General features: G+C 42.5%; 1 protein-coding gene across 1 annotated transcript in view; it reads right to left on the reverse strand.

Annotated features, from left to right (window-relative positions):
• Nucleotides 1–20,981, reverse strand: part of RAD9B (RAD9 checkpoint clamp component B) — an 87,765-nt gene that overhangs the window by 15,470 nt on the left and 51,314 nt on the right. Inside the window, exons 8-10 of the mRNA XM_040353669.1 lie at nucleotides 19,419–19,483; nucleotides 10,690–10,800; nucleotides 9,383–9,560 (exon numbers count right to left, since the gene is read on the reverse strand). Coding sequence (XP_040209603.1) covers nucleotides 9,383–9,560; nucleotides 10,690–10,800; nucleotides 19,419–19,483 — 354 coding nt within the window. The remainder of the gene's footprint in view (nucleotides 1–9,382; nucleotides 9,561–10,689; nucleotides 10,801–19,418; nucleotides 19,484–20,981) is intronic.

Below are 20,981 nucleotides of genomic sequence, written 5' to 3' on the forward strand. Positions count from 1 at the left end.
AGTTGCAGCAACTTCAAAGTAGTTCATGCACTACTTTGGTCTGATTTTCGTTCAACTTGAGGGCAATAGACTTCAATGTTAACCCCCAGTAGCTGTATAAAAGTCGTGCATGAATGTTATACAATGCAACTTGCGTGCAACAGTTGTCCATTATCATTGGTCAAAGCCAAACTTGTATCCAAATTGCACCCATCCAAAATTGCATCAAAGTTGCACTCCAAAGTCAGCATAACTTTGGAGTCATACAAGTGTGAATGGAGCCTAATGGCCAGATTCACGTACGGCGGCTTAAAGTTATGCGGGCGTAGCGTATGTAATTTACGTTATACCGCCGCAATTTAGAGAGGCAAGTGCTGTATTCACAAAGCACTTGCGTCCTAAGTTACGGCGGCGTAGCGTAAATGTGCCAGCATAAGCGCGCCTAATTCAAATTGTGAAAAGGTGGGCGTGTTTTATGTAAATAAAGCATGACCCCATGTAAATGACGTTTTGAACGAACGTGGACGTATCCCAGTGCGCATGCTCCAAATTACTTTGCAAAGACTCATTGGTTTCGACGTGAACGTAAATTACGCCCGGCCCCATTCACGGACGACTTACGCAAACGATGTAAAAATTTAAAAATTTGACGCGGTTCCGACGTCCATACTTAACATTTGGTGGTTTATCTTTACGCCTGAAAACGCCTTACGTAAACGGCGTATCTTTACTGCGACGGCCGTGCGTACGTTTGTGAATAGGTGTATCTCGCTGATTTACATATTCTAGGCGTAAATCAGCGTACACACCCCTAGCGGCCAGCGTAAATAGACAGCTAAGATACGACGGCGTAGGAAGACTTATGCCGCTCGTATCTTAGCAACATTTAAGCATATCTCAGTTTGAGAATACGCTTAAATATACGACGGCACAGATTCGGAGTTACGACGACGTATCTACTGATACGCCGTCGTATCTCTACCTGAATCTGGCTATAATAGGGTGGAGTTAATTTGTTCAGTGATGGCATCCATCGATATTGAGGATGCATACTTACATAGTTACATAGATAGTCAGGTTGAAAAAAGACACAAGTCCATCCAGTTCAACCACACAAAAAAATATATATATTTTACAATCCCGTATACTCAATTATATACCCACAGTTGATCCAGAGGAAGGCAAAAAAAAAAAAAACAGCAGAGCATGATCTAATTTGCTACAGCAAGGGAAAAAATTCCTTCCTGATCTCCCGAGAGGCAATCGGATTTTCCCTGGATCAACTTTACCTATAAATGTTAGTACCCAGTTATATTATGTACATTTAGGAAAGTATCCAGACCTTTCTTAAAGCAATCTACTGAGCTGGCCAGAACCACCTCTGGAGGGAGTCTGTTCCACATTTTCACAGCTCTTATGCCGCGTACACACCATCACTTTATGTGATGAAAAAAAACGACGTTTTGAAAAACGTCAATTAAAATGACCGTGTGTGGGGGGAAACGTTGTTTTATGTCTTGTGAAAAACGACATAAAAAAATTGAAGCGTGCTTCAATTTTTTGTGTCGTTTTTCAAAACGTCGTTTTTTGTGTCAATTAAAATGATAGTGTGTGGGCAAAACGACGTTTTTAAACCCGCGCATGCTCAGAAGCAAGTTATGAAGCTAGCTTCAATGGAAAAGAGTGCTGAACGTAACCGCGCTTTGCTAGAGAATTTTGAAAAAAAGATGGTGTGTAGGCAACGTCGTTTTTGAAAATGAAGTTTCAAAAACGTCGTTTTATTTCATGATTTAAAACGTCGTTTTTTTTCATCACATAAAGTGATGGTGTGTACGCGGCATTACTGTGAAGAAAAGTTTCCATATTTGGAGATTGTAACGGAATGACCTGGGACAAACAGAGACTTTGGAAGGATGAGGGGTACTCCTGTGCCAGCGTCATTAATAACTCTTATGTCTAGGGTCACCTTATGTCTGATAGGGCCATAGGGTGACTGAGAAATTATATCCTAAATTACAGGACAGGGGACATTACTGATAGCTCATATTGCAGGAGATATTGCAAAGTGTTGGTTTATTCTATGACTCATCTCTCTGTGTAGACTGTTGACATGCTAATTGAGTCTGGTCCAGGATCTCTCATTATGTATACTAAATACTGTTGTGTGTGTGGAATGGAACTTGTCAAGCTGTATGCAGAGACAGAACGTCTGTCTAAAGATGTGGATTGAGGGGGATTCATTGTGTGATGGTGTTTTGTTTGAATTATGTTAATGAAGGAATGTGACTTCTCAGGTGCAGTGATAATTATAGCCCAGCGCCGAGATGTCTGGAATGTTTAGCAATTAGCCATCTGAAGGTGTATTGAAGCCCCCCAGGGTGTGGGTGGAGAGTTTGATTGTTCCTGTGATCACTGAAGCATGCCTTGAAAACTGTATATAAACTTGAGAGCTAGCCATTAAAGTTGTCTTGCATTTGAAACCAGAACACAGAGCAAGTCTCGTTATTCTGGAAAATGGGATGTCTGATGTCTGTTGGAGGGTTGGAGTGTCAGATGAGCTGTCGTGGGTTGATGGAAGGTCGTAAACGGTGGTGGCCGTTACAGAGAAAAAGTAAAGAGTGCCCCCTTGTCTTTTGTGTTGACCGTAAAGTGAATGTGTGTAAGGAAAATACTGTGCGGTCACAGCATATGAAGTGAACAAACTATATTAAAATAATTATACAAAGAAAAAAAGTGATGTGCAGAAGCTGCTGCAACTATATATGCAAGATACACACACTGAAACAAATGATAAGAAATTAAAGCTGCGCTGTGTTGCACTAGTGATATCTCATATTAATGATCAATAAAGTGATTCTAAGTGAGAAGGGGATTATATAAAATAATCTACAGAGGTCAGCTGTGAGCTGATGTGTACCTAAGGTTGAAAAACTATCATTGGAAATTGCTAATGCTATGAATATTATGCAAAATAACTAATGCTGTAAATAAATATTCATTGGATGAATGATTAATGATGTTCCAATAAATATAAATATAAACAAATAGGCCCGGATTCACAAAGCACTTGCGCCGACGTATCTCGAGATAAAAAAGTGCAAATATGTGCCGTCGTATCTGTGCGCCGGTCCCACAACCTAAGATACGCCTAAAAACAGGCTTCAACCCGCAAACGTAACTTGCCTACACCGGCGTAGCATAGGCGCACATTTAGGCTGGACGCTCCCATTGTTTAGCCATTCAAATATGCAAATGAGGGAAATACGGCGATTCACGAACATAAGTGCGCCTAACGCAGGCTACGCGATGTACACGTAAGTTGTACGTCAGGTGTAAAGTTAAGCCCCATAAAACAGGTGTAACTCAGCAGCAGACATGCAAAGGTCTGCACCAGGGAACTCAAGCCGGCGTATTTTACGTAGTTTACGTTGGACGTGAATATGGCTGGGCGTAGGTTACGTTCACGCCGTAGGCAGTGATCCGGCGTATCTTAGGCAGTTGTTCTGACGTGGTTATGAGCATGCGCATAGGGATGCGTCCTCATCTCGGGGCATGCGCAGTTGGTGTTACGTATCTGTCTGGTGCTCGGCCCATCATTTGCATGGGGTCACACCTCATTTGCATGGCTCATGCCCACTTCCACCTACGCCGACTTACGCCTTTGAAACCCAGCGCAGTTTTGGGAGCATTGGCTTTGTGAATTCAATGCTTGCCTCTCTGCGCTGCGTCGGAGTAGCGTATATTATTTGCGCTACGGCGGCTTAATTTGCGCCCGCTCTCTCTGAATCCGGGCTATAGAATCCATTTGAGGTAAAATAGCCGTCACTTCAAGACAAATTAACACCCAAGAAGAAGTGCCAAGAGATTAAAGTTCCTCCACCTCTTATTACAAATCTCCTTACTGACTCGCGTGGATCTCTTATTATGGAGATCACATTCGCCTGTGGTTGTTAACACTGCCCAGGATCTCTCAATGGTTACTGTCCTATTTCTTCCACTTGGGGACTCCTTGCTAGATCTCCCGAATGTAGGTAACCCTTTTTTCCCAGATGATTTGTAATTCCTTAATTACAAATCTTCTGGAAAAAAGGGTTACCTACACTCAACACCAAGTTCACTATATGGACCCCACTATATGGACCCCTTATATAATTGTACATGTTGATCATATCCCCCCCTTAATCTCCTCTGCTCAAGAGTGAATAAATTCAGTTCCTCTAATCTTTCCTCATAGCTGAGCTCCTCCATGCCTCTTATCAGTTTGGTTGCCCTTCTCTGCACTTTCTCCAGTTCCCCGATATCCTTTTTGAGAACTGGTGCCCAAAACTGGACTGCATATTCCAGATAAGGTCTTACTAAGGATTTGAACAGGGGCACAATTATATCTCTTTCTCTCTCTGAAGTCCATACCTCTCTTAATACAAGAAAAGCCTTTGTTCGCTTTGGAAACCGCAGCTTGGCATTGCATGCCATTATTGAGCTTATGATCTACCAAAACCCTTCTCCACTACAGATTCCCCCAGTTGTACTCCCCCTAGTATGTATGATGCATGCATATTCTTAGCCCCCAAGTGCATAACTTTACATTTATCAACATTAAACCTCATCTGCCACATAGTCGACCAATTAGACAGAGCATTGAGGTCAACTTGTAAATTGGAGACATCCTGTAGGGACGTTATTCCACTGCATAGCTTGGTGTCATCTGCAAAGACAGAAATTTAAATTTTGATCCCAGACCCAATATAATTTATAAAGATATTAGAAAGCAAGGGTCCCAACACTGAACCTTGGGGTACACCACTGATAACCTTAGACCATTCAGAGTAAGAATCATTAACCACTACTCTCTGAATTCTGTCTTTTAGCCCATTTTCTATCCATTTACAAACTGATATTTCCAAGCCTGTAGACTTTACCTTACACATGAGCCGTGTGTGCGGAACTGTATCGAACGCTTTTGCAAAATCCAAGTATACCACGTCCACCGCCACGCCTCTGTCCAAGGTTTTACTTACCTCTTCGTAAAAAGAAATCAGGTTTGTCTGACAACTTCTGTCTGTCATGAATCCATGCTGTCTGTTGCTTAAATTGTTTTTTTTTTTTTAGCAAGAACTCATCTATGTGGTCTTTTATTAATCTCTCCAGTATCTTCCCAACTATAGAAGTTAAACTAACAGGTCTATAGTTACTTGGTAAAGGCTTTGTTCCCTTTTTAAATATAGGCACCACATTGGCCCTGCGTCAATCCAGTGGTACTATTCCCATCATTAATGAGTCCCTAAAAATGTGATACAATGGCTTTGAAATTCCAGAGCTCAATTCTTTTAGGATCCATGGGTGGATGCCATCTGGTCCAGGTGCTTTATCCACCTTTATTCTGTATAAATATTTCTGGACCATATCACTTTTGAGCCATTGTGGATCATTTGGGGCTGTGTCAATACCACCCCCATTATGGACACGAGCTTCCCCATCCTCCGTTGTTTACACAGAGCTGAAGAAAGTATTTAATAAATTAGCCTTCTCTTTGTCCCCAGTCACCCACTCTAGATTATTTTGTAAAGGGCCTACATGCTCAGACCACCACACATAACTGTAACAAATCTCGGAGGACATCGTTAATAAACTCCTGGAAAACTGCTGGAGCTTTACAGAGGCCAAAAGGCAGTTTTCCACTCGTCGCCCTCCTTAATTCTGACGAGATTGTATGACCCTCTCAAATCAAGCTTCGTGAAAACCGTTGCTCCCTTGAGGCGGTCAAATAACTCCGTTATCAAAGTAATTGGATAGGCATTCTTAATGGTGAGACGATTGAGACCCCTATAGTCAATGCAAGGTCTCAGTTCACCACTCTTCTTCACAAAAAAGAAACCAGCACCAGCAGGAGACAAGGATTTGCGGATGAAACCTCGAGAGAGTGCGTCTGCAACATACTCCTCCATGGACTTATCCTCCAAGACCGACAAAGGGTAAACCCGACCACAAGGGGGTATGGCTCCAGGTTGAAGGTCAATTGCGCAATCATATGACCGGTGTGGAGGCAAAGTACCGGCTTGACCTTTGTCAAAGACATCGCTAAAATCATGGTACTCCTCCGGCAGGGAGGAGAGTGAAGAGGTGCACAGGACCTTGGCTACCTTCTGGAAGCATCTCTTACTTCATTGTGGAGACCAGGGCAGAACCTCAGCATGGAGCCAATCAAAAGAGGGTTATTGGATAACCAATAACCAGCGGAAAAATAGGTAAGGAAATAACTTGGAATTGGATTATCTCATGGTGAAGAGCCCCTAAGGCCATGGACAATGGAATCGTACTTGCATGTCCCTCTCGGATCTACAGCGACTGCATTTCAAAGTGCACTTTCATTGAAATATCAAGTGCAGTTTGCACTTGTAGTTTGCACTTGTAGTGCAAAGTGGATTTGCCCTTGGTAAATAACCCCCATTGTGTTCCATTTGCTTTGTTCCAAAACCAGTCCATCCTAAGAAAATTTATTTGCATTTCTTGGATGTAGATAGGGCAGTTCTGCTGTATTTGAATGGCGTGTCTGGGCTTTGCATGTCAGATTCTACGTTTGTGGTTGTATAGGGGGCCCACATAAGGGCCCTGTAGTATCAACTTTAATTCATGCTGGATCTGAAAAACTATTTCCTGAGCTTATGCTATCAAACTTTGAAAATCACCTTTTCTGGTTACAGTGTATTCTACGGGAACAGTAACTTTTTTCTGGGCTTTCCACCGCCAAGGTTTTGTAATGCTGTCGTCTTTTCATATGTTAACCAAGTTTAGACCATAAGGTTTTGCAGACAACAGTCTGGCCTGTATCATTTCCTTTGGTATAGTTAAGCCTAGTAAAAAACTTCAGACATTCGGCCCGTGTGTATGGTAGCCGGTCCGACAGTAGCCAGCTTCTGTTGGACGAGCATGCTGGAAAACCAACAGCTGACAGGAGTGTTCTGTCAGAACACAATAGAACAGCAGGGGAGATCGCTATACTAAGATCGGATTGTTAGTACAGCGGCTCTGACCGGAGCTGTACATTTTTTTTCCGCCATCCCGTGTGTACTAGGTTTTATTCTTTTTTTTTTTTTTTTGCCTGTTCTGTTGGTGCCACTAATTTGGGACATCCCAGTGGTAATGATATAAAGTAGCGCTGAATTCTCCAATAAATGAAAGAGAAAATTGATTTTTGTTTACACTATAAATACCCTTTCTCTTAATTCACTGAAGAAGGACATAGCACCCACTCCTTCTTTTGCTAATGTCTGTGAGTTTAAAGATTAAGGGCCAGATTCAGGTACAATTGCGTAACGAACGAACGACGTAACGAACCTTCGTGGATCGCCATAACTGCTAATTTGCATACCCGACGCTGGAAAACGACGCGAACTCCACCTGGCGGCGGCTGAGGTACTGCATCCTAAGATCCGACGGTGTAAGTCAATTACACCTGTCGGATCTTAGGGCTATCTATGCGGAACTGATTATATGAATCAGCCGCATAGATACGACAAGAGATACGACGGTGTATCAGGAGATACGCCGTCGTATCTATTCTGTGAATCTGGCCCTAAGCATCTTGCACTGTTGTGTTATTAACAGATCGTTTTAGGCTCCATGCACACAGAAGCTAAAAAAAGCTATAAAAAATTTCAGTAGCTTTGCAGGGAGCCTTTTAAAGTTTTTTTTGCGTTTTTGCAATAGCTTTTATTAGCGTTTTTCAGTGTAGCGTTCTTTAGCTTTTTTTTTTTTTCAATGGATAAAAAAACACTGGCGCCAGCATTTTTGAGCGTTTTTCGGGGTTTTGCGTTTTTTTTGGTCGAAAAATTGCACTTTGAACGCAAATTTTGGGCGTTCATAAAAAAGCCAATAAACTCCAAAGCTCATTAACACAAAAAAACGCCCATGTGTGCATGGGCACATAGGCTAACATAGAATTCAGTTTATGGGCTTTTTATTTGAACCTAGCCTACTACAGGTGGCCAGTATCCCAATGGTATTGATGTAGAGCAGAGCTGTGTCCAATGCATGCAGAGAAAATAACTTTACAATAAGTACAAACAAAAGAATACTAATATTTTATATGATGGAATGTGCATGTATATGGTTGTACCACCCACCATCTTCTCATCTTCTAGTAGCAAAATGTTGTTTGACCGACCCTATACAGCGAGACATTTTAATAGTCTTATCTGAGTCTGTTTTTACATGTACATTAAATGAGAATGACAAGAGATAGCATGTGAGTATCGAATCTTTGTAATTACAGTTACAGTGGATAATAGTTGTAGCTGTTCCTTTAAAGGGAATATATTGTGTTTTTAAAAGATTTTTCATTCTTTCCTTATTGTGTTCAGTACCAAAATACAGTAAATGCAATCTTAACCACTTTCATACTTTGACGTCCTTGGGCGGGTAGTTGTTAAATTGTTACTAAACCCATAAATGTAAAATCTGTCTGTATATGCAGCATAGCATGCTTGTTATACTCACTGTGGAACTTAAGGGGTTAATCCTCTGCATTGTGTAAAAAGGCTGTTTTATCCTGAATGCATAGATCATTCCCTCCTGCACAATCTATCTGGGGAAAGCCAACTAACACAGGCAGAGTAGCCAAGCTGCACATGCTCAGTTGTGTCTTTTATGCTGGTGAGTATAATTACTTGTTCTTAGAGATAGCCAGGTCACATGATATTGACATAACACATGTGGGCGTGTTTTTAGGCTGAAGTGGAAATCTCCTCCCACCTGAACTCTAAGGCTGCATTCACACTGTAACGCGGCGTACGCGGCTAATTTTGCCGCGATTTGTTTACTTTTTTTTTTTTTTTTACAGATAATTTCCATTGATGTCTATGCCCGAACGCCAATGCCGCCTGAAAAAAAGGGTCCGGGACTTGTTTTCAGGCGGCAGGTGTACGGCGTTTCGGCGTTCGGCGTGAGATGTGAACCATCTCATAGACATCAATGGAAATTCGCCCCTCCAGCGGCACGAGCGTCGCGCTTCAGGCGTATATACGCCGAGGTGTGAATGCAGCCTTAGACCTTGAGAAACTGTGCAGTTTATCACTGACCAGCCAAAAAGATCAGATCAGCCAAAAAGGTATATAGTGGCAATATTTTAATGTCAAAATAACATTTATAAGCTGTGGGCACTGGGGGGGGGGGGGGGGGGGGGTTGGGGCAGATTAACTATTCTCATATTACTGGCTTTAGTGACACTTTATTTTTTTACTTTCTGACACTGGGTGAGGTACTATGCAAGTTCCATGATCTGTAAAGCCTTCTCTTGTAAGAGACAAGATTATAAATGTAATTTTCACACTTCCAGCATGGCAAAATATTGTATCGGTACCAATAAATATTCAGTAACCCCCTTTTAATTTAAGCTTAGGAATACCTTTTGATAAGATGATGCGTGACGTTGCTTCTCTTGTAAGTGAAGTCCACCTGTGTGTAATTTAGAACTGCAGGTAATAGGTGGCTGCTGGCTCCTATTATGGCCTGCATGGACACTTTGTTCATTGTTCTTGTCCACAGTAGAGCTTTCTCTACATTCTTTTAATATTGAGGACGACCTAAATTGAAGAAAGAGAAAAAGTTTAATCAAAAAGGAAGGCAACACTACATCATTGATATCTATGCTCTTGTCATATGATGGTGGGGTAATCCGGTCAACTGCTGTTACTGTGTGAGATTTGAGGAAGCGGATTCTTCTTCCCATACTTGTGTGATGCTGCACAGTGGTATCAAATAATTTGAGGAAAATTGTGTAAGTAAGCATAAATGACCAGTAATATTGATCAGATATGGTATTTTGTGACCTCTGGTCATTGTAGATTCTAAAAATTATAAATAGTTGTACCATAGATAGAGTGCTTCTTAATTAATCCAAAACCTCTTCAGCTTATACAAAATGGGCCAGATCCTCAAAAGGGATACGCCGGCGTAACTGCTGTTACGTCGTCGTATCCCTGTTTCTAACTATGGAACTGATCCACAGAATCAGTTTCCCATAGTTAGGCAGAAGATCCGGCATGTGTAAGGGACTTACACTGCCGGATCTTAGGATGCAGTACCGCATCCGCCGCTGGGGGCATTTCGTGTCGAAATGCCGCCTCGGGTATGCAAATTAGCACTTACGGAGATCCACGAAGCTTTTACGCTTCGTTTTTTCTCCGTAAGCTTTAGTTTGCAAACGCAAAATTAGGGCTGCTTTTACAAAGTGTAAACTGTTTACACCATGTAAAAGCAGACCCTTCTGTCCAGCGCCGCGATTTTTTTTTTGTTTTGAATTTTTTTTTTTTTGCCGTATTTTTTTTTTCCTGACGCAACTTTATTGACCCGACGCGATCCACAAAGCTCGGCGTAACGTAATTTCGGGCTATGCACGTCGGGAAAATGACGTCACGAGCATGCGCAGTACGGCAGGCGCGGGAGCGCGCCTAATTTAAATGGGAATCGCCCCCATTTGAAGAGGAATGCCTTGCGCCGGCGGAATTTAAGTTACACAGCCGAAAATTTCTAGGTAAGTGCTTTGTGGATCGGGCACTTAGGTAGAAATTTTAAGGCAGTGTAACTTAAATGGAAAAAAATACGTTACACCGGCTCTTTGTGGATCTGGCCCAATGTCTTTGTAAAATCTTTTATAGACCAAGAAGCTAATAACTTATTACCACAGTAGAAATACAAAATAGCTGCACTTACTTGGAGGAGTTGGCAGGTGACTTTGGAGAAGTATTATAATTTACTTCTGCTAATGTTGCCAGAATAAAATTTGCTTCAAAGACTATGTCATCTAAGCTGAAGACAATTGGTCTGTATATGGAATGGAATAAAAACAGTGACCAATTTACTGACCTATGGAAACTGAAAAAGTAAACCCCTATGCAGTCAAATCACAAAATCTTTACAACACACATTTTGTTTTACATTGTATTATTTGATCACCTGTTTAAAAAACACATTTAGGCATTTATACATCTGCACATCATTACCCCATAGTATAAATGTAAACAGCACATGCAGTATCTCTTAGGCCAGGATCTCCAAACTAGGGCCAGAGGGCCGGATGCAACCCTTTGCTAGTCTTCATCCCTTGGGCCACTATTCCTTACACTGACACCAATAGCAGCACATATTTCCTGCCACTGACACTAATGATGAGGCACTATTCCTCCCAGTATTACCAATAAGGGGGTACTATTCCCTCCACTAATACCAATGACGGACACTATTCCTTCCAGTAATGCCAATGACAGGGCACTATTCTTCCCAATAATACCAATGACAGGACACTATTCCTCCCAGTAATACTTATGATGGGGCACTATTCCTCCCACTAATACCGATGACGGGGCACTATTCCCTTTCTATAATACCAATGACGGGGCACTATTTCTCCCAATAATACCAATAACTGGGAGCTATTCCTCCCAATAATACCAATAACTGGGCACTATTCCTCCCAGTAATACCAATGACAGGGCACTATTCCTCCCACAAATACCAATGATTGGGGACTATTCCTCTCATTGACCACATGCACTATGGGCCAGATCCTCAAAAGGGATACGCCGGCGTAACTGCTGTTACGCCGTCGTATCCCTGTTTCTAACTATGGAACTGATCCACAGAATCTGGTCGAGCTCCTCGTCGGCTTCCTCTGCGAAATTGTACACACGGCCGGGTTTCTCGGCAGAATTCAGCCAGAAACTCGGTCGGAAGCTGAATTCTGCCGAGGAAACTGGTCGTGTGTACGGGGCCTAAGGGACTTACACTGCCGGATCTTAGGATGCAGTACCGCATCCGCCGCTGGGGGCATTTTGTGTCGAAATGCCGCCTCGGGTATGCAAATTAGCACTTACGGAGATCCACGAAGCTTTTACGCTTCGTTTTTTCTCCGTAAGTTTTAGTTTGCAAACGCAAAATTAGGGCTGCTTTTACAAAGTGTAAACTGTTTACACCATGTAAAAGCAGACCCTTCTGTCCAGCGACGCGATTTTTTTTTTGTTTTGAATTTTTTTTTTCCCGACGCAACTTTATTGACCCGACGCGATCCACAAAGCTCGGCGTAACGTAATTTCGCGCTATGCACGTCGGGAAAATGACGTCACGAGCATGCGCAGTACGGCCGGCACGGGAGCGCGCCTAATTTAAATGGGAATCGCCCCCATTTGAAGAGGAACGCCTTGCGCCGGCAGAATTTAAGTTACACAGCCGAAAATTTCTAGGTAAGTGCTTTGTGGATCGGGCACTTAGGTAGAAATTTTAAGGCAGTGTAACTTAAATGGAAAAATTTACGTTATGCCGGCTCTTTGTGGATCTGGCCCTATGTAACTAACCACTAACCCTGAGGCAATGTTTATTCTCACTCATGCTGTGCCAAGGACATTTTCTACCCTCGTTGGCCACAGTCCAGCCCCCCTAAAGTCTGAAGGACATTAAACTGGCCCTTTGAAAAGTTTGAAAGGACCCCTGTCTTAGGTCCATTTACATACACTATTCATTACAAAATGTTGCTGTACAAATGTCTCAAGAATTTGCACAGCTGTCATAAGTAAGCCTCATATTTGACCTGATGTTTATTCATCTAGTGGCCATAATGCAATATTTTTCTGAAATACTGGATTATGCCCACTAGATGAAGTACGTAAAATATTTATACAGCATTTTTTTTAAATAGATTCCCTTGTGTTGTGTCAACACCTGCACCTGTGTCAATGCAGTGTATTATTGTGCACATAGGCCTGCTGTGTTAATTAAAATTGTGTTAAAACTCAACACACCACAATGCGTAAGATGTGGTATGGGTCAACTACTGTAACTGATCATCAGTGTTCTGATTATTAGTGCTGCTTATCAGTGTCAATCAGTGCCTCCTCATCAGTGCCACCTATCAGTGCCCATGATTACTGCCTCATCAGGGCTGCAGTGCTGTCTCATTAGTGCATCATCAAAGCACATCAGTAAAGGAAAAAAAATACCCTTTTGCTAAATTTTATAACAGAAACAAAGAAAACCTTTTTTCCCCCAACACATGGCGCTATTTGTGTGAACAAATGATAAAAATGTCATATGGGTACAGTGTTGCGTGACCGCACAATTGTCATTCAAAGTGCAACAGCCCTGAAAGCTGAAAATTAGCCAGGGCAGGAAGGGGGTAAAAGTGCCCTGTAGGCCAAGTGGAGCATTGGGATGTAATCAGAAATATGAGAATAACCCACTGTTTGGTAGCTGGTGTTTGGAATCACGGGTTAAAACAGAGGGTGAGGTATGTAACGAACCTTCCACTGCTGTCAGTTGTGGATGGAGTGTATTTGCCACATACAGTGCCTTGAAAGTGTATTCATACCCCTTGAAATTTTCCACATTTTGTCACGTTACAACCAAAAACTTATATGTATTTTATTGGGATTTTATGTGATAGACCAACACAAAGTGGCACATAATTATGAAGTGGAAGGAAAATGATTTTCCAATTTTTTTACAAATAAATATCTGAAAAGTATGGCATGCATTTGTATTAAGCGCCCTTTACTCTGATACCCCTAACTAAAATCTAGTGGAACCAATTGCCTTTAGAAGTCACCTAATTAGTAAATAGAGTCCACCTGTGTGTAAATTAATCTCAATATAAATACAGATGTTCTGTGAAGCCTTCAGAGAACCTTAGTGAACAAACAGCATCATGAAGGCAAAGGAACACAACAGACAGGTCAGGCATAAAGTTGTGGAGAAGTTTAAAGCAGGGTTAGGTTATAAAAAATATCCCAAACATTGAACATCTCATGGAGCACTGTTGAATCCATCATCCGAAAATTGAAAGAGTATAACACAACTGCAAACCCACCAAGACTTGGCCATCCATCTAAACTGATACACTGGGCAAAGAGAGCAATAATCAGAGAAACAGCCAAGAGGCCCATGTTAACTCTAGAGGGGCTGCAGAGATCCACAGCTCAGGTGGGAGAATCTGTCCAGAGGACAACTATTAGTCGTGCACTCCACATATCTGGCCTTTATGGAAGAGTGGCAAGAAGAAAGCTATTGTTGAAAGAAAGCCATAAGAAGTGCTGTTTACATTTTGCGAGAAGCCATGTGTGGGATGCAGCAAACATGTGGAAGAAGGTGCACTGGTCAAATGAGACCAAATTGAACTTTTTGGTCTAAAACCAAAATGCTATGTGTGGTGGAAAACTAACACTGCACATCACACTGAACACACCATCCCCACCGTGAAATACGGTGGTGGCAACATCATGTTGTGGGGATGCTTTTCTTCAGCAGAGACAGGGAAGCTGGTCATAGTTCAGGGGAAGATGGATGGAGCCAAATATAGGACAATCTTAAAAGAAAACCTGTTAGAGTCCGCAAAAGACTTGAGATTGGGGCGAAGGTTCACCTTTCATCAAGACAACGACCCTAAACATACAGCCAGAGCTACAATTGAATGGTTTTTAGAACAAAGCATATTCATGTGTTAGAATGGCCCAGTCCAGACCTAAATCCAATTGAGAATCTGAGGCAAGACTTGAAAATTGCTGTTCACAGACGCTCTCCATCCAATCTGACAGAGCTTGAGCTAATTTGCAAAGAAGAATGGGCAAAAATGTCACTCTCTAGATGTGCAAAGCTGGTAGAGACATACCCAAGAAGATGTCAGGACCTGGGCTTGAACCTGGGACCTCTTCTAGTGTCTGGCATTGTCTCTTCCCACTGAGCTATCTGGGATGCTGGACAGTTCCCTGCCTGATCTGCTGGATAAACCTATATGATCTATTAGGCACGATCGGTTAACCAGAGGACAACGGTCTGATGGACTGTTTTCATCGGTCAAAATCGATCGTGTGTGGGCCCCATAGGTTATTTAACCATCTGTTAAAAAAAGCCAACTTGCTTTAAATTTAACCGATGGATTCCTAACCGATAGGTCAAAACCGATCATTAGTAGGCACAACCATCGGTTAAAAATCCACGCATGCTCAGAATCAAGTCGACGCATGCTTGGAAGCACTGAACTTCGTTTTTTAGCACGTTGTTTGGTTTTACGTCACCGCGTTCTGACACGATCGTTTTTTTAACCGACAGTGTGTAGGCACGACGGACCATCAGTCAGCTTCATCGGGTTTTTTTTTTAATCCACTTTATTTTTATATCTTTTATTTTCTTATTTCATACATAGATATGCCTATTCGGCATCCATTTAATTTCATTTGACATACATTGTACCACATTTTAATATTCCTATACTATTCCAATGTACGTCTCTATCTTTTTATATCCCCCCCCCTCCCCCCTCTGTCCTCTGCACTCTACATAGAACATCTATCCATCACCAGTTTTGGTGGTGCGACACTCGCATCGCTCAACCAGAAATACCAAATCTCCTCAAATTTACCCTCTGCTTTCCTACGTTTGTAAGCCAAGTGTTCTCTTCCCAACAGGGAGTTGACATATGCAATCCATTGCTTCCCTGTGGGGACCCCTGGAGCCATCCAATAACGTGAAATGAGTTTTCTTGCCAAATACAACAGTCTTGTTACCATATAATACTTTCCTTTTGTAAACTCTCCAGGGTCAATGGCCCCTAACAAGTATACCAAAGGGTCCAATGGGACTGGTACCTGTGCCACTCTGGTGATACACTGTGATACTTCCTCCCAGTACCTGTGAAGCTTTGGGCATCTCCAAATCAGGTGTATGAAATCCCCCTGCTGAACCTTACATTTTGGGCACATAGAGGTATCCCTTCTTCCCCATCTATGTAGTTGTGGCGCTGTTCTATAAGCCCTGTGTAGGATGAAGAGTTGCGACAATTTGTGCGACGCTGAGACAGATACCGCCGGAACAGATTCAAGCGCCCTCTCCCACTCATCTCCATCTATCTCCCCAATGTCTTCCACCCACTTCCTACGTCTTCTAAGGGAGGCATGACTCTGAATTGTTGCTAACAGTCCCTCATATATTTTTGTTATCAGTCCTCTCCTAGCTTCTGCTTGCAGAACCGTCGTCATCAAAGGTGACGGTAAAGTCACCACCAATGATCGTGTTTGTTGTTGTTTCTGTAGAGCATGCCGGAGCTGGAGATACTGATAGAAGCCCCGTGGGGCTAATTGGTATTCTCTACACAGCTGCTCGTACGTTTTCAGTACCCCACCCTCGTACAGCTGTGCAAAGAACCAAATTCCCTTCTTTTTCCAGGAGGTAAAGCCTTCCAAATCCTGTAGCTCTACATATCTAGGATTGTTCCATATTGGAGTGAATGGTAACACCCCCTCTGTCCCCACCGTCTTCCGTAGCTCCCCCCATACCTTTCTAAGGAGGGTTCCTGTGGGTGCTGCCTGTGGCAAACTGGGCAAGCCCATCTCAAGATGGGAGGCTGCCTTCAGTGTGGGAGCTGTTCCGATTACCATATTTCTATTTGGGTCCTCTCTTTCTTCCCGTCCCCAACCCGCCAGCTGTTGTATCGGAGAAGCTAAGAAGTACATTTTGGGGTGAGGTACCGCCAACCCCCCCCCTATCTTTCCCATATTGTAAAGTGGTTAAGCTAATCCTGGCTACTATTTTCTTCCATATCAACTCCCGCATCTGTGTATCAATTTTTTTAAACCATTTATTCGATATCCATATCGGTGAATTATGGAAGATGTATAAGAGTTGTGGAGCCCAAACCATTTTAATTAGGTTAGCTCTCCCTACCACTGATAAAGGGAGTTTGCACCAACTATCGCATTTCTCTCTTTGCCAGTAGTGGACCCAGGTTCAGCTGAAGATATTCAGCCGTGTCCGGGGAAACCACCACACCCAGATAGCAAAAACTACTTGATATAGTAATCTGCCCTGCTTCCACAGGTACCTGCCCCCTCAATGGATATATAGGCATTAATATTGGGACCAGTTTATATTAAACCCAGAGAAGCTTCCAAATTCTCCTATTATCCCCATTGCTGTTCGCAGCGATGCTGCCGTATCACCTAAATATATAAGTATATCATCTGCATATAGGGACATTTTTTCCTCCCTCTGGCCCCTGCAAAACCCGACCACCTCCGATGTATTTCTAAGCAGAATCGCCAATGGCTCAACTGCCAGGGCGAACAGCAATCTCGAGACATCTTATCTTTGCCTGGTTTAGGAAGTAATATAATTATAGCCTCCTGCATACTGTCAGGTAGAGTTCCCTTTTCCACTGCTTCAGATAGTGCTTCCAACAAGGGCTGCAATATAACCTCTCCATATTGAGAGTATACCTCCACTGGTAGTCCGTCTGGACCTGGAGATTTATGATGCGCAGACCCTTCCAGCGCTTCCCTCAATTCTGCCAATGTGATAGGGAGATTTAACATCTCCCTATCCTCCTCAGCCAGTTGGGGAATGGGGCAACCCCGTAAAAACGAAGCCATCTCCGAGTCTGCATTCTTGGTTCTGGAGGAATATAACTCCCTATAAAACTCATAAAAATCGTCTAAAATATCAGAACTAAGAGTATGTATCTCCCAGAATCAAGTCGACGCATGCTTGGAAGCATTGAACTTTGTTTTTTTAGCACGTTGTTTGGTTTTACGTCACCGCGTTCTGACACGTATGTGTAGGCACGACGGACCATCAGTCAGCTTCATCGGTTAACCGATGACAACGGTCCTTCAGACCGTTCTCATCGGATGGACTGATTGTGTGTACGAGGCTTTAGACTACTCTGGTTGGTATCTTGATTGCAGCTGAACCTTGAACCCCTTGCTCCTCCCATGAACTTCCTATATAAGCCTTGTCTCAGCACTTCCTCTTGGCCAGGTTAATGTGCTTTGCCAGCCAGTGCCTTGCTATTTGTCTGCCCAGCTGCCATCTGTATTTGCTACCACTCTTGATTGACCCTTGGCTTCTTCCTTGACTACTCTACTGCCTGATCCCAACCTGCAACCACTCGTGATTGACCTCTTGGCTTGTTTATTGACCACGCTGCTGTTTTACACTTATCTGCTTATCCGCTACTGGCCACCGGCTTGCTCACCTCCTGGTGGGGCGATCCTGAGGACCGTGACCTGGTGCTAACACGCAGCAAAATTCATCTCCACCATCAGGAGCTCTGGTGAACACCGGTTATCGCTTAGACTCCGCACCTCAGGTGAGCATGTGTCATCTGCCAGGCCTGTGTACCTATCTTGCTGGTCAGTGATAGTCCTTCAACTGCTATAGCTACTGGCCTTCAAGCCCGACGCCTGATCGTGACAAAAGACTTGTAGCTGTAATTGCAGCGAAAGGTGGTTCTACAAAGTATTGACACTTTTCAGATATTTATTTGTAAAAAAAAAATTAAAACCATTTATAATTTTCCTTCCACTTCACAATTACGTGCCACTTTGTCTTGGTCTATCAAAAAATTTCAAGGGTTGTGAATATTTTTTCAAGGCACTGTATGATTTTGTGGTTCATGAGATAAATGGATTGCGGTAAAAGTTTGTAGCAGGATGTAGGAGGTTAAGCACTGGCCACACCCTGGATTTCCAACCTAGGTTATCATTTGTAATTTCTCTGGGTTAATTAGTTGGTTGTTGTAAAAGGATGCACGCAAGCTGTAATGAAACATGTTTGCAGGTCTGAAGGAGACCCAATGAGTTCTTGCTACTAGCCAGGAGTCCTAAAACGTTTGTTGGCTTTTGCTTTGGGTTGTGTTGAAACACTGACCAATAAACATGGGCAGAAAGCCCTTAAACCTACTTGACACTTGGAATACCTCTCTGCGAGCTCTCCGCTTGAAACTGAACCCAACTATATATAACACCTTGCAGAACAGCTTCATACATACTTTGTGCAGATGAGCAATGCGTCCACAGGCATTGTGGTAGGCATCTGGCACAAGTTGCTTTGCGCCATTATTTTAGAATTGACAGCAATAGACCTTACAAGGTAACTGCTGTAAGTCACTGGAGGTGAGCAATGGAGAAAGTAAAAATTACGCTATAGGCACACCTCATTCTATGACAGACTGAACATACTGTCACACTAAACTTTGGCGCAATAGCTTACTATACCCACGAGAAGCAAGCATTTCTAGTGGGACAATATTGCTCCTGTGAGCCATTCAGGCAGTGTAGTCACTCTAGGTCAGGAGGTGCCATTGTAGGATAAAACAGGAAGGATCCCCAGGTCAAAATTAGGGAAAGGAAAAATAAGATCATTATGTACAGATATGTCATTAATTGATGACATATAATTCTAGGGTTTAAATACATTTTACCTCTATGTGAAAAAATACCAATTCCACACCAATTTGATCATTATGTCTGTGAATTAAGCATTTTAATGAGAGATTTTATGATGGTCAAATAACGTAAATGTCTCTGTAAAATGACTCGAATGTTTCCCAGAAAGAGTTTTTGAGGGATTCTTAAGGACTTTATATAACGTGCATTGATCGTAAATATTTATACACCTACTCTCCAGGCTTGTTAAAGTGAACCATAATCAGAGCACTGGTTGCCTCTGCAAAGGACAAGAATCCCTAGAAAAAAAGCAACATAAATTAGTGTGTACACAGCTTTTGCTTTTTTATAATATACTGCTTGTTTTATTAATAAGATCCAGTGGAAAAATGTGACAGAGCATGTGAGGGTACACTGCAGCATGACTAGATAAAGCAGAGCATTATTTTTGTTAAAGCAAAACTAAATTTTTTTGCTAATTTTGAAAATTCCCTTTATACGTACCTTTTTAAGCTGAGGTCTTCTGGATGGACACATGAAGTCCTAGGGTATTATTTCTCTTCTGTTTCTGGCAGTGGAACTTGGCCATCAATAGTGCAGAGAGCAGCACTAATGTTATAACATCAGCACAGTTCTGTGCAGTATTGTATTATGAGCCCTGGCCAACATGATAATCCACCCCAAAAGAGTGAGTCCTTGCACAACTTGAATTTTGACCGATTCCTGGTGAATTGGCCAAATTTCAAGCTGTGGGTGTCCTTGTTGCAGCATTTGGCTTGACAAACTTCAATTGAACAATCGAAGGAGCGGTGTGGAAAATTGTCAGCCAAACAGTGACTACATCCAATCAAGTGCAGTCAATGCTATTCAAGGTATTCAGGTATTCAAACAGCCTTAGTTGCTGGCTGTCTGAATACAATAACTGGAAAGCTGTTTAGCGTGAATGGAGGATTCTATTCATTTTCTCTCATTCAGCCCCTGAGAAATATATATGTAATATGGCTAAAATAAAGTTAAGCAAATAATGCTTCATGTGAAATTCTGATGCACCTCCTCTCCAACATCTTCTCAGACCATACCCTGTGTAACTGCAACAATATGAAGATACAAAATAAAAATGACCCAATATCAAATGATCTCCAGCGAGTGTTTTTTTGTTTTTGTTCCATCAAATGTTATACAACAGTCATCTAAGAAATCCCTTGAGGTGCCTACAAATGAGTTGAATGATGCTTACTTAAGTAACTAAATATACCCACAATAAATATAATGTAAGTCCAGTTATGTGTCTGCCCAGATATTTGTTTGATGCACCATATTGTGTAGGCAGCAGCTGGTGAATGACATTTCTAAGAACTAGTTATGTTGCTTGTGTATTTTTTTTCTTTTTACATGCACATGAGATCTAGCAACTATGGCTATAGCCAGGGCCGATCCGCCCTATAGGCTCACTATGCAAGCCGCTTAGGGACCCGCAAAGCTGCGAAGGGCCCCCCAAATTACTAGAGGCCCCGCCTGGTGAGAAGTCATTTTCGCCCCCTCACCCCACTTCTCAACTCGCTGGCTGCATGGGAGAAGAGGTAAGAAGTCAGCACCCCCTGCTTCTCAATTTAATGTAAGATGTCATTTCCAACAGCAGAACACCCCCTACCCCCGCTTCTCAACTTTCTTTAATGTGACATGTCACTGTCGTCAGCGCCCCCTGCTTCTTATTTTTAATGTGCCATGTCATTTTGCTTAGGGCCCCAGGGAGGTCAGGATTGGCACTGGCTATAGCAATACATCTCCTTCAAAACC

This window comes from Rana temporaria, chromosome 1, assembly GCF_905171775.1.
Source record: "Rana temporaria chromosome 1, aRanTem1.1, whole genome shotgun sequence".
In the NCBI taxonomy this organism is placed as follows: domain Eukaryota; kingdom Metazoa; phylum Chordata; class Amphibia; order Anura; family Ranidae; genus Rana; species Rana temporaria.